Below are 15,000 nucleotides of genomic sequence, written 5' to 3'. Positions count from 1 at the left end.
CAGCTTGCCTATTCTCGTTTTTTTTTCTTCTTTATCAAGGTGAAGAAGTACTTGACAGGTTAATGGTGATTGATGGCAAGTTGACAGGTCTGTGATGACTGATGAAAGTGATGACAAGTTGACTGGTTGGTGATGAATGATGAACAGGTTGACAGATTGGTGGTGATGACAAATTGTTAAAGAACAGATTAGTGATGATAACCATTTGGATCACAATAATGTCATCCAATACCTCTCAAGCGCATTTTCACCTCAATAAAAATGGTATAGTAATGGTATCTTACTTTCTTTTTTATATTAGTAATTATCATATATCATATAAACCTTCTAAAAAAAATTAATTTGTTGGATTATCTTTTCAAAACATATTACTATTTCTCTTTTTATCAATATATACATCAAATTGAAAAAGAAAATCTGTAATTATAGTATTTTCTTTTTAATAATAATAATAATGGTAATATGATAACAATAATAAATAATGATAAGAGTAATGGTAATAATAATGATAACAATAATGATACCAATAATAATAGAAAAAATTATAATGATAACAATAATGATACCAATTATAATAGAAAAAAATATAATAATAAAATAATATTGATAATAACGACAATAATAATAGTAATGATAATGATAATAACAGTGATCAATTGAGCAAGGTGGATCCTATAAAGAATATCAATTCATCAAAAATATCATGTAATATATAGTACAGCAACAACAAGCAGTTTCCACACTAAAACTGAATATGCTTTAACCTCACACTCTCTTTCTATCTTCCCTGATGTACCAGGAATGCTTTTAAATCAATATAGTAATGCACTGATATGTTCTGCATGTCTAGCTTATGAATCACAAAATAAGCCCTCCATAGGTCCATTATAAGCTTAACCATGACTAAACAAGCATTTTTATGTTGGCAAATAACTTCATGCAATTGGTAGACAGCCAGTTTGGAAGCCCTTCCAATAAAACTTAAATCCTCTTGCACAATAAATGTTACATTTTAGATATAACCACACAGGAAAAAGCACATTGTTTAATATAATCATACCAAGTTCTATCATTAGTATGTTTACCGACAGAGATTGAAAGAAATGTTATCTATAAAACACCAACTTTACGAATTACAATTTACCTTTTTTGCTATGTGGATTTCCTCCCCGAAATATCCTGTATTATCCGTGTTTAAGCAACAAGTGTCCAACTGGTTAAAAAATTGAGGTACCTGGATACAACGATGCTTCTATTTTCAGCTCGGAACTTCAACTCAGAACCTTTGTTTTAGTGTGTCTTGCATCTGGTTCCGAGTCACTGCAAGCATGTTGTATCAATGCCTAATTCCACAGAAGCATGAGGGAACAGTCTTTAAAAAACATATATTTTGATCATATCATATTCTAACATACAGATCAAGAAATACTTTCTATGTTCACTATACATGAGGAACAATGTTCAAGGTGTAATAATATCAAGTGAGTTTTGCTTTTGAATAAATTTGATTCTTGTGATAAACATCAGATTTTCTTCTTTTCTTCTTTACAATTCAATTCTTCCTAAGTAGTAAATGCTTCTCATAATAAGGAAAAAAATGGTTATCAATTAAAGTGTTATCATCTTTTGAGGAAAAAATTAAAAGAAAGGTTGTCAATTATCAGAAATTGCAGTTTTAAAAATATATATTGATCAGAAGCCCCCAAAATATACATTTTTCAGTCAGTCATTAAAATATCTCACATTCCCAGCTTGTTGTAAGGATTTTTTTCTTCTTTCTGAATATGATCTATGACAAAACGAACATCGATTATAAATACAAAAAATTGTCTCATAAGTTTTCCCTCTCTACCATGTTATATCCTAGTTTAAAATGAAAATTAAATACTGAAAAGAAATGCAATAATCATTAGCCACTAAAATCCACAAACATTTCTCTTCAATAATCCAAGTGCACAGAGAACATTCAAAGACAATCTGGAACAGAATTAAACTTAATGTTATGCGATGTGTGATGTAATGAAAATGGATATCAACGAGGAGCGTTAATCTAACACCTTCATTAAAGTGAAAATTACTGTTAGTTGTCAAAGATAATTATTCTCCTTTAAGATTTTTTTTTTTTTTTTTTTTTTTTTTTTATAAAAATAGTGACCAGTAATAACACATTCCTTCACATAAAATATGTAAAATATGTAAAATATGTAAATTATATAATGATACATAATGAAAATCAAAAAAATATATTTCAAATTTAAAACAACAAGTGCAATGAGTCCCTTTCCCTTTTTCTTCATTGATAACGGAAATTCATCCTTCCTGAAAATTAAATATATTTCCGTATATCAAGAATACGCAAATATATTGCTTCTTTTCTCTAGTCAAAACTTGTAAACAGAGAAGGTACCTTTTAATAACACAGTAGAAACAAGATCACTAGGCTGAATAGCTAATCTGAAGATTAGGAACATAGCATTGTATTCACATCATAGTTTCACCTATGATAACCTTGATAAACTCTTGCCAAATTTTGCCTTCTTTTCATTTCTTTTTCTCTAGTGATAAATCTTGCTTACCAGAAAGGCATATATGCATAAGTCACTCGTATCTTAATCCATCACAATTTGCTATAATTTTGAAATCAATTATTTTGAAGTGCAGCATTTAAAGTATTCTAATGCATTTGTCATACAAATATTATTCCTGAACATATAAACAAGTATAGAAATCATATCTACAGATACTTTATTTAAAAGTTCTAAGCATAACATTTAATATAACAACAATTACATAAAAATGTTCTTATTGGGCACTGACATAAAATCACATTTCATCAAATATAAAAATAACTTGAAAAATCACAAATCCATTGTACAAAACAAGTAATGGCAACATATATAAATGATACACATTATATAAACCCCAAAACAATGTCACTGACATTCTAGTAACAAAAATCTTCATATGCCATATGAGCAAAAAACAATTTCCAAACAAATATTCTTTCAAGATTTTCTGAAAGTTATCTGAAACAAAAGTATCATGATAAATTGCCAACCTCTCAGGTCAGCACTGTAGCTTTAAAAAGAATTTCATTCAATAAGATCATTCAGTAGAATGGGATACACTAAAAAGAATATCATGATACCTTGTGAAAGGAAGAGTTATTCAAGTTAGTGTTTTAAGAATTTGAAATCAAGTCTAAAGTTCATTACAATTCCAAAAAGTGAATACTTACATCTGAACACAATATTTTCAGTACACTTGGGAAAACTGACAATGCATTCTGAAGTCACATTGGTTACATCAGTATAAAGATATAATTTGTTCTCATCAATACTGTATTCAAAAAGCTGCTTAGTTTAGGCAAGAACCACCTTATGTATATCACTGACTGCACTTGGCGAACATTGCCTTTCGTCAAATATGAGTGCACTTCGGCACAATAGTTACCAAATACCAACACCTTTCCAACAAAGTTACAAAAAAACAGATTGTACATTTTACATATTATATACAAGAAAGGACTGTTCATACATGAAACTCAATCTCAAAATGAACTGTAACAAGACATCACAGAGCAATAATGTACATCACAGCACCCAGTTGGTCTCCGCAACAAAGCTCTGCGTGTAACAGGTGTACAATTTTATCTCTGTCATGAGGTTTATTATTTCATAATCCAGGCATATTCCATCACAAAATGATTGCACAAGCAGATCTGCAAAGAACCTCAGGTACACCATTGCAATTGAGATGGTTAGCTTCACGTACTCTCAGTGACAATATTATGTATCATGTAATGTATAGTGTGTCAAGAAATATGTTCTTATTTTGTGTAATGTACTAATGTATTAATTTCTTGTGTTATGTATTAATGTTTTATATGGAATGTATTATGTATGTAATGTATTACCACTTAGAGTGATCATATCCTTACATGCTAAGAGGGCACAGCACCAGCCATGTTGTACAAAATGGCTTGCAAAATATCACGCATAAGATATCTGATACTTTCAAGACAATCGTTTTTTGTTTTTTTTCATTTTTCTTCTTCTGCCTCTTATCTGCATTCTATTCATCTTCAGACATTGCATCTGATTTGCGCTTGCTGATGAGGTCGACGTTTAAGTTCGCTTTGTCCTCCATGTAGTGATCCATTCTGACAACAGCATAATCCTGCAATACACAAAATGCAATTCTTTTTCACTCATTTACTTATCAATATTTTGCCTTAGATTCCATGCCTGTTTAAGTGTATCTTTGGAAAGCAGTGTTGATAAAGTTAAAGGAAAAGAATGAATAATAACTACATCCATCCATATTAGTAACAAAAACACACAACATATCCAGCAAATCTGACTTTCTTACTTTCAGTATATCCAGCCTAACTACTAAGAATAAAAAACCTACTTTGAGTACATCAAGTCACACTAACGACAACACCAATAATCACACTCTCCGCAGTACGCAGCCAAACCGATGCTAAAAGTCACACTTACGGAGTATCCAAAGGGAATGGTGGAGACCTGGCTCTGGACGATGGACCACAGAGACCAGAAGAGGTGAGACACCAGATTGAAGACCTCGACCTCAGCGAGGAGCTTGTCTTCCGCAGGGTGGGGCGGGGCTGCCATGTTGCTCATCATTCTGTTGTTCTGGCTGAGGATATTCACCCTGGAAAGAGATGGTTCATATTCAGTTATGGTTAAAGAAAAAAAGGAGAGAGAAAGAGAGAGAGACAGAGAAAGAGAAAGAGAAAGAGAAAGAGAGAGAGAGAGAGAGAGAGAGAGAGAGAGAGAGAGAGAGAGAGAGAGAGAGAGAGAAAGAGAGAGAGAGAGAGAGAGAGAGAGAGAGAGAAAGAGAGAGAGAGAGAAAGAGGGGAGAGAGAGAGGGAGGAGGGAGGGAGGAGAGGGAGGGAGGGAGGAGGGAGGGAGGAGAGGAGGAAGGAGGAGGAGGAGATGGAGGAAGGGAGGGAAGGAAGGAGGGAGAGAGATGGAGGAAGGGAGAGAGGGAGGGAGGGAGGGAGGGAGGGAGGGAGGGAGGGAGGGAGGGAGAGAGAGAGAGAGAGAGAGAGAGAGAGAGAGAGAGAGAGAGGAGAGAGAGAGAGAGAGAGAGAGAGAGAAAGAGAGAGAGAGAGAGAGAGAGAGAAAAGAAAAAGGAGAAAGAGAAAGAAAGAGAGAGATAGAGAGAGAGAGAAAGAGAGGGAAAGCGAGAGAGAGAGAGATGTAGAGAAAGGGAGAGAGAGATGTAGAGAAAAAGAGAGAGAGAGAGAGAGAAAAGAAAGAACGAATGAGAGAGAGAAAGAGAGAAAAGAGAGAGAGAGAGAAAGAAAAAGAGAGAGAGAGAGAGAGAGAGAGAGAAAGAGAGAGAGAAAGAGAGAGAGAGAGAGAGAGAGAGAGAGAGAGAGAGAGAGAGAGAGAGAGAGAGAGAGAGAGAGAGAGAGAGAGAGAGAGAGAGAGAGAGAGAATAGATATAAGATATATATATATAATATATATATATATATATATAATATATATATATATATATATATATATATTATATATATATATATGTATATATATATATATATATAATATATATATATATATATATATATATAAATATATATATATATATATATATATATATATATAAAATTAAGTATCAATCTCAAACATCAAACGTAATCAACAATTCAGATCAACATGACTGTGCTTTAATGTGAAAGGTGTCAGAGACAATTCTTAAAATACTAATAATGTGTGGTGTTAGGTAATAAAGAATACAAGTGAGGAAGACAATGAAATATGCAGGTTCTTTTGCTATCCAAATTAGCAGCTAAAAATGAAGACAATAATCTTGTACATTTTAGTTGATAATGAGTTCATTCTGCATCCCATCTCTATGGACTAATGGTAACCATTCATTATACGTGAATTTCTAAAAATCACAAACATTTACTTCATATAGTGATTTTTGTTGGCATATGTTAAACCTACTGAGCTCGGAATATACTTGTGGAGCCATCTACGAGTGAAAAAGCTAATATAACAGTTAGCAGTGTATATATGAACTAGCAATTTACTATATCAAATACATAGAAGATAAAAAAAATTCTGCATATGTATATAAAATGAATGCTACAGCAGAATAAACCAATACTCAATCAGAATTTTAAGAAAGCTAAATATTGCTATGACTCTAAGTTCCATGAACCCATCATATATTCACATTTGTAAAGAACAAAATGTATATTTTTGAAATATAAAAATCATCATACTTATTGAGTATAAACAACATAGCACAAATTACTTTTCCTCTTGCAAATCTATGGATTATAAAAAGCAAACCAGTTCAATGCTGATCCAGGAAATTAAGACGACTGTTTAGAGAATTCAAATTATTTTGGCTAGCATTTAATCTCACAAATTTTACTTCTGGACTCCAGATTTTATCTTATCTACTTATCAATTCAAGTGTCTTTATTTTTCCTTCAATATTAGCAATAGCATTATTTCCATTATTCTAGCAATTATCTATACATTGAGACGAGATGGGCCTAGGCCTAGTGCCCCGGGCTGTTTGCACTCTGAGGCAATGACCAGCTGTTACACATCCCGTCACCTGGCATGAAGGCTAGACCAAACCATGATGTGATATTTGCGTCACCCAGCGGGAAAACCAAACCATCATCTGTTAAGGGGGTCACTTAAAAGGTCATGCATTCAGCGGCTATCTCTTTTAGCCACTTATCAACCATTGGTCGCAGTTTTAATAAAATATGTATACAGTCGGATGGCGAGTTTACATTGTTTGGCACGGTGTCATATGCATCTAATCATGCCATCCGCTATCACTGGGTTAAATACCGGAATATATCAGCCCCTTTTTCTGAGGTAGGTCTCATGATGGAGGGTATAACTAAAAAAATTACTTTGGCATACAGTTTGAATAACAATTAACATTTGGATGACAATCAGTACTTCCTAAATCATAAAATATTACAGTATTTAATAGTATATGAACCCTGATGGAAATTCAACTTTTCAACACTTGTAACACTGAATCATACACAAAGATAAATCAAGATCCAACCTAGTGAAGTAATGCAATTTCCATCACACCAATAAGTGCATCAGAAAAAGACAAGGAACCCTACCAAGCATCAGTCAGAGTGCAGCAAACTCTACTCAACAGATCTACCATGCAAGCAGGTGCACAAAAAAAGATAAAATTAAACACTTCACACCTGTTGCCTCTGAAAGCTTGAGTACCGCAAGCAGGCGCACAGCACCAAATACTGGTCCTAGTGTTAATGAAACGCAGGGATCAGCTATCATCAAAAGGGGATCATGCATCAAACTTGGAAAGTAGCTATACAGGAGACATGCACAAGCTCCACCAGATTCTCAATATCTGGATCTTTTTTCTTGCTTACTTCATTTTTATTTCTAAAAAGCACTTTTGATAATATTCTGCTAATACATATCTCAAACTACAGAAAAATTGCATCATGATTTTTCTTGTTTTTTTTTTTTTGGGGGGGAATGATCCTAAAGAATGTAATGCACTCTTACATAATATTGTGTTATAGTGTCAAGTTTAGTTGCATATCATAAACAGTTTATTCATAATAAACTTTGGCAAGTATTTACAGTAATGAAATACATCCTATGGCACTAAATACTACCAATGCTGTTTCAAATAAACTTGCTAGAAGCTATGTATAATATCAAGTAAAGTCAAATAAGAAAATGTTATGCAATATAAGCCAAAGCCGGGTCACGCCAGATTCAGACAAACTGTCAAAACCCCCGTCTGATGCGTATTTACAAAGCAAATACATTTGGTTATTGTTAGAGGGTGCACTTATTGAAAGGGACAGGTTGCAAATGTCAATAAAAGGTCAAGTTCTGCTAACCACTCAAGAAGAAGGCCTAAAATAAGAAGGGAATTCATGTCATGGTCTTTTTAGATAATCCACACATTCAACTTGACAGCACATTGTTAAGACATAAATGTTTCACTTGTAAAAAAAAAAACAGTGGAAATGTCAAACACTGAGTTCTATTGACTTATTCCAGAATGGAATTCCTCACAACAAAATCAGTGACAGGACATTCTACGAAGCAAATCACATAAAATGCTGTTATCGAAAATTAACTCCTCCTTATCAGGTACAGACAAAAACAAAAAAGAAAAAAACTGTCTATCAAATACAATCTATCATCATATCAAGTAACACAGGGATTGTCACGAAAGTTATATATACATATACATGTTAAAAACAAGTCAAGTGTGAGAGCACGAAGCTGCACTCACCCTCCACCTTGTCTTTGGGATTTCTCTGGGCTAGCCTCCAAGCAGACACCCTTCCCATTCCCAGCATTGCTCGGCAACTAAAATGAAGCCATTACAGTCATGAGATCCAAAGGATGTCCCCTGACGGCTTCCCTTCTCGGCTACTTTATGTCAGCGGGGCATCCTCTGTGCACCAAATGATGTACCAAGGCAATTATTACAACAGGTAAGCTAGCTAAACCTTCTATCCAATCTAAACTATTTTAAGAGAACATGTTATCATGTTATCCACATCAATATTATATCCTAAACTATTCTATATCATATTCTTAAATTTATTTGTACATTCCTAAGCCCCAACCAACATGCATATTCTTTTTTTATTCTTTTTTAATATTGTAAAACCTATAAAAAGTCACTCATTATGACTCTCCATACTCAGAACACACACTACTGACATATCAATAAAAAACATAACCAAATGTTGAGTCATACCATCTAGACTATAAATGCAAAAGGTGCTCCTAAAAATAATATCTATAAAATCTTTGTAATTATAGCCATACATCTATAACCATTAGCCGTATATCTATATCTCCATTATACATCTCACATATGTTTGCTTATAATCTAATCATGAAGGATTTCCGTACATGAGCAAAGTGATTTGAGAATCAACCTGCTCTAACAACCTGACCAATGATTCATGAGTTTTTATTCAAATTCACAGATTCCTAAAAAAATTATGTTACTCACATCATCAGAATTCGAACAAATAGAGGGACGCTTGATTCCTATTCCCTTACTTGTATAGTGAAATCACAGACCAGAATAAGAGAACTACGAACTTGTATGCTAACTTAATTCACTCATCATATCAGTCTATAACCTAACAAGAAGTCTACATAAATATGTACAAGAAGTGCTCTCACCTCTTGAAGCAGGGCTATAAGAAAGATAGTTGTCATGAGCATAGGACAAGGATATGGTAATGATAAAAAAGAAAAAAAAATAGACAGCAGAGTCAATGTCATTCTTGGAATGGCATTTTAAAAATGAAATCTTCTGTCCAAACAGAAATAAATCAAGTGTTATTTTATCATTATATATATCTGTAAGTGTAAAACTGTCTAAATGATACCCAATGAATAAAAAAACAAAAGAAAAATCTCTAAGACATATCAGCTTATTTAAGACAAAAGACCTACCAATGTAAACTTACCAATAGTTTCAAGAACCTAAAAGTTACTGTCCATGGCAAAAAACGAACCGAGAAGAATACACCTGGTACTTACGAGGAGACTGGGTGTAATTCCTCGTTGGCATTTGTGGGCTGTACTACCTTTCGTCTCCGTGCGGCTTCATATGCCTCCAAATAGGATCTTATGAAGAATAACTGGAAAATAATGGTACATTCATTACCCTAAATTTATCAAAATTACTACTAATTTGTGATTCTAATGTTATAAGTGAAAAAGAAATAAGAGGCTACATACAGTATATCATCAAAGTGATTCAAATTAGCATTTGGTATACTAGGTCATCATAACTAAAAGAATAAATATATGTTTAAATATGCAAGTAGTTTAGGTTGTCATGGTTAGAAGCTCTGGATCAGTAAGTCAGCTTCATGTCTTTCACTGAGACTCCTATCCCTTTGATCAATAATGATAAAAACTATCACTTCAAACTGGCCACCCTGGATATTTATAGCTCCTCTAGAGATAATACTTTAATGGGATGAAATGAGATTAGCCACAGACACAAGGCATATTGAATGAATAAGTTAAAAATTATATGCTGAATGTGATTGTAATAACATTCATCACTTAGAGGAGATCACTAAAGTATAATTTGTCATTAATACCTCTGGATGAACCTTAATTTGCCATATGCAAAAACCTTTCCAAAGCTTTTGTGTCTAAGAATGAGTTAAATTAAAAATCGAGATGAATTTTGAAAAATGACATTATTTATACATTAAGACAGTATTCTCTTACCTGTTTGTCCTTTCCGGGATAGTTCTCTCGAGCCACGGTGAAGTATGGATCGACCGGGAGTTTGTATTCATAAACCCACTCGCAGAAGTGATTGGCCACGTCGAAGCCACGGTAATTATATGAGCAATACTCAAAGTCAATGAGGCACACTTGATCATCTCTCTTCTTGGCATTCGTATTGAGCAAGATATTACCTTCCTGCATGTCGTTATGTGCGAATACTACCGGTGACTGAACCTTTGCTACGATTTTACGCAGGAAATCCATCTCTTTCTGGAAGTTAAACTGTTGTAGTTTTGCAATTTTCTGGGCATCTTCTCTGTCACTCTCTGATCTGTTATTTAGAAATTCTTGACTGGATTTCAGCCATCTGGAAGGAAATACAATAACTGTAAGAAATTTATTGTACACGCCCAACACAGTTCTCTCAGGATAAAAGAAAAAGTTTTGGGTTGGTGATCCTAGCATTTTTTTCATGAAATAAGACCTTTAAGGGTGACAACATACAGGATGTAATATGACTATGCTCACTGTTACAGCTTACATTACACTACAGACACATACAAAAACCTGTGCATTTTCATGTGTGTGTGCATGTGTGTGTGTGTGTGTGTGTGTGTGTGTGTGTGTGTGTGTGTGTGTGTGCGTGTGTGCGTGTGCGTGTGCGTGTGCGTGTGCGTGTGCGTGTGCGTGTGCGTGTGCGTGTGCGTGTGCGTGTGCGTGTGCGTGTGTGTGTGTGTGCGTGTGTGCGCGCACGTGTGTGTGTGTGTGTGTGTGTGTGTGTGTGTGTGTGTGTGTGTGTGTGTGTGTGTGTGTGTGTGAGTGAGTGAGTGTCCAAATGCACACAGCTATCAGCAAAAATTGAAAAAGAGACAGAAGCCTTGCTTGGCCCTTCCTTACTTATCCATGGTGTTCCAAATCCAAGAGGGTTCCTTGCTGATAGGCACATTGAGGGCATGGATGCGGGCCATCTTGGTGGAGATAATGGCAGACAGGTTGGGGTCTGCCAGCTCTGAGGTGAAGAGGGAACGTGCCTGCAAGATAATGCTCTTGTTAAAATGGAAGCTCTCCCTTTAAAATATTAGTTTTTTTGCTTTATTACTGTTTTTATCTCTCTCCTTTTTTCCCTCAATTCTCCCTCTCCCTCTTGCTTTACCTTTCCCTTTCCCCATCCCTTTCCTTTTCCCCTTCCCTTTCTCTTTCCCTTCCCTTTCCTTTTCTCCTTTCCCTTAACCTTCCCCTTCCCTCCCTCTTGGTATAGTATTACCTTTAAGAAACATATCTTCATACTAAGATTAGTAACTGTATGTCTATCTGTGTTTCTGAATGTGCAAGTGGCTGTGTGTGTGTGTGTGTGTGTGTGTGTGTGTGTGTGTGTGTGTGTGTGTGTGTGTGTGTGTGTGTGTGTGTGTGTGTGTGTGTGTGTGTGTGTGTGTGTGTGTGTGTGTGTGTGTGTGTGTGTGTGTGTGTGTGTGTGTGTGTGTGTGTGTGTGTCTGTCTGTCTGTCTGTCTGTCTGTCTGTCTGTCTGTCTGCCTGTCTGTCTATCTGCCTGCCTGCCTGCCTGCCTGCCTGCCTGCCTGCCTGTCTGCTTGCCTGTTTATCTGTCTGTCTGTCTGTCTGTCTGTCTGCCTGCCTGCCTGCCTGCCTGCCTGCCTGCCTGCCTGTCTGCCTGCCTGTCTGCTTGCCTGTTTATCTGTCTGTCTGTCTGTCTGTCTGTCTGCCTGCCTGCCTGTTTGTCTATCTGCCTGCCTGCCTGCCTGTCTGCTTGCCTGTTTATCTGTCTGTCTGTCTGTCTGTCTGTCTGCCTGCCTGTTTGTCTATCTGCCTGCCTGCTTGCCTGCCTGCCTGTCTGCTTGCCTGTTTATCTGTCTGTCTGCCTGCCTGCCTGTCTGTCTGCCTGTTTGTCTATCTGCCTGCCTGCCTGCTTGCCTGCCTGCCTGTCTGCTTGCCTGTTTATCTGTCTGTCTGTCTGTCTGTCTGTCTGTCTGCCTGTTTGTCTATCTGCCTGCCTGTCTGTCTGCCTGCCTGCCTGCCTGCCTGCCTGTCTGCTTGCCTGTTTATCTGTCTGTCTGTCTGTCTGCCTGCCTGCCTGTTTGTCTATCTGCCTGCCTGCCTGCCTGTCTGCTTGCCTGTTTATCTGTCTGTCTGTCTGCCTGTCTGCTTGCCTGTTTATCTGTCTGTCTGTCTGTCTGTCTGCCTGCCTGTTTGTCTATCTGCCTGCCTGCCTGCCTGCCTGCCTGCCTGCCTGCCTGCCTGCCTGTCTGCTTGCCTGTTTATCTGTCTGTCTGTCTGTCTGCCTGCCTGTTTGTCTATCTGCCTGCCTGCTTGCCTGCCTGCCTGTCTGCTTGCCTGTTTATCTGTCTGTCTGTCTGCCTGCCTGCCTGTCTGTCTGCCTGTTTGTCTATCTGCCTGCCTGTCTGTCTGCCTGCCTGCCTGCCTGCCTGTCTGCTTGCCTGTTTATCTGTCTGTCTGTCTGTCTGCCTGCCTGCCTGTTTGTCTATCTGCCTGCCTGCCTGCCTGTCTGCTTGCCTGTTTATCTGTCTGTCTGTCTGTCTGTCTGCCTGCCTGTTTGTCTATCTGCCTGCCTGCCTGCCTGCCTGCCTGCCTGCCTGCCTGTCTGCTTGCCTGTTTATCTGTCTGTCTGTCTGTCTGCCTGCCTGTTTGTCTATCTGCCTGCCTGCCTGCCTGCCTGCCTGTCTGCTTGCCTGTTTATCTGTCTGTCTGTCTGTCTGCCTGTTTGTCTATCTGCCTGCCTGCCTGTCTGCCTGCCTGCCTGCCTGCCTGCCTGTCTGCTTGCCTGTTTATCTGTCTGTCTGTCTGCCTGCCTGCCTGTTTGTCTATCTGCCTGCCTGCCTGTCTGCCTGCCTGCCTGCTTGCCTGCCTGCCTGCCTGCCTGTCTGCTTGCCTGTTTATCTGTCTGTCTGTCTGCCTGCCTGTTTGTCTATCTGCCTGCCTGTCTGCCTGCCTGCCTGCCTGCCTGCCTGCTTGCCTGTCTGCTTGCCTGTTTATCTATCTATCTGTCTGTCTGTCTGTCTGTCTGTCTGTCTGTCTGTCTGTCTGTCTGTCTGCCTGCCTGTTTGTCTATCTGCCTGCCTGCCTGCCTGCTTGCCTGCCTGCCTGCCTGCATGCCTGCCTGCCTGCCTGCCTGCCTGTCTGCCTGCCTGTCTGCCTGCCTGCCTGCTTGCCTGCCTGCTCCTTCAGCCCAGCAATACAAAATAGAAACGGTTTCCCTTCTGGAAAAATGTCGAGCGGGCTAAAAATAGAACATCATGTGTTTGATCAATAGCCGGAGCTGGATAAAGGGCAGGGGTGAGGAGGGGATGAGGAGAGGGTGAGGAGAGGGTAAGGAGGGAGTGGGGAGGGGGTAAGGAGGGGGTAAGGAGGGAGTGAGAAGGGGATGAGGAGGGTGTGTGTGTGTGGGGGGGGGGCTTTATCATGTAAAGGTAGAGATCGAGAGATGTAGTGAAAGGCATATTTTGTTTTATTTTTAGAGTAAAAGCACCGAGCCTGTTTCCTGCTCGAGTTTTCTATACTCTTTCTTTTTCTTTTTCTCTTTCTCCTTCTCTCTTCCTCTCTCCTTCTCTCAAACTTGTTATACTTTCACTTATCTTGTCTTACTATTTCATTTAACCTTTTATCTCAACTCTTTTCCCATTCTCTCCATGCATCTTTAATATTACGTATCTTTCTCTTCTTTCTCTCTTTGTCCCCATCCCTCTTCTCCCACCACGCGCTCTTTCTTTTCTCTCTCCTTTTCTTTTCTCTTTCCTTCCTTTTCTCCTATCTCTCCTTCTTTCCTTCTATTCGTTCACGTTCACGTTCTCGCTTTCTTTCTCTGCCTCCTTCCCCCTCTCTATCTCTCCCTCCTCCTCCCTCTCTACCTCCTCCGTCTCTTCCTCCTCCTCCTCCCTCTCTTCCTCTACCTCCTCCCTCTCTTCCTCTACCTTCTCCCTCTCTTCCTCTACCTCTTCTTCGCTCTCTTCTTCCTCCTCCTCCCTCTCTTTCTCCTCCTCCTCCCTCTCTTCCTCTACCTCTTCCCTCTCTTTCTGTACCTCCTTCCTCTCTTTCTCTACCTCCTCCTCCCTCTCTTCCTCTACCTCCCTCTCTTTCTCCTCCTCCTCTCTCTCTTCCTCTTCCTCCTTGCTCTCTCCCTCCACTTCCATCCTAGTATACAGACGTCTGTCTCTGCAGCCACAGCTAACTCTTTAACCTTGCAATGGTGCAGCTGCATTTAAATGAATATTGCAGAAGATGGTTCTCCCGCATTATGTTTCCTCTGTCAACGCCCCTGTGGCCAAGGTCTTTCTATTGGGGCAAAAATGCAGATACATTTATAAATATATTCACGTATAGTTATGGAAAATATTCTTATTTCGTTCTAAAAGTCTTTATATAAACCTCTTTTTTTAATAAAATCTAAGAGAGAGAGAGAGACAGAGAAAGAGAGAAAGAGAGAAAGAGAGAAAGAGAGAGAGAGAGAGAGAGAGAGAGAGAGAGAGAGAGAGAGAGAGAGAGAGAGAGAGAGAGAGAGAGAGAGAGAGAGAAATAGAGAGAGAGAAATAGAGAGAGAGAAATAGAGATTAGAGATAGAGAGAGAGAAAGAGAGAGAGAATTAGAATACTCCATCACTCGAAAACGACACCTGGAACTTGCATGACCTGAAGGCGACCTTTATATAAAGACGAAGCTTCTACACGTTTCCTCGTCACCTTG

The 15,000-nt window shown here is 38.4% G+C and overlaps 1 protein-coding gene across 2 annotated transcripts in view; it reads right to left on the bottom strand.

The window, feature by feature from the left end:
• Window positions 1-1,670: 1,670 nt before the first annotated feature.
• The window catches only part of LOC122260116 (choline/ethanolamine kinase), an 88,361-nt gene continuing 75,031 nt past the window's right edge, over window positions 1,671-15,000 (bottom strand). For both annotated transcript variants that reach the window (XM_043027232.2, XM_086550571.1), the window contains exons 5-9: window positions 11,187-11,320; window positions 10,287-10,656; window positions 9,582-9,682; window positions 4,503-4,677; window positions 1,671-4,179 (exon numbers count right to left, since the gene is read on the bottom strand). In XM_043027232.2, coding sequence (XP_042883166.1) covers window positions 4,075-4,179; window positions 4,503-4,677; window positions 9,582-9,682; window positions 10,287-10,656; window positions 11,187-11,320 — 885 coding nt within the window. In that variant the 3' untranslated portion in view covers window positions 1,671-4,074. The remainder of the gene's footprint in view (window positions 4,180-4,502; window positions 4,678-9,581; window positions 9,683-10,286; window positions 10,657-11,186; window positions 11,321-15,000) is intronic.

Source organism: Penaeus japonicus, unplaced genomic scaffold (genome assembly GCF_977035675.1).
Source record: "Penaeus japonicus unplaced genomic scaffold, GWHDUDI00000001_assembly GWHDUDI00000024, whole genome shotgun sequence".
NCBI classification, from domain to species: domain Eukaryota; kingdom Metazoa; phylum Arthropoda; class Malacostraca; order Decapoda; family Penaeidae; genus Penaeus; species Penaeus japonicus.
This window is presented reverse-complemented; position numbering and strand designations above follow the sequence as displayed.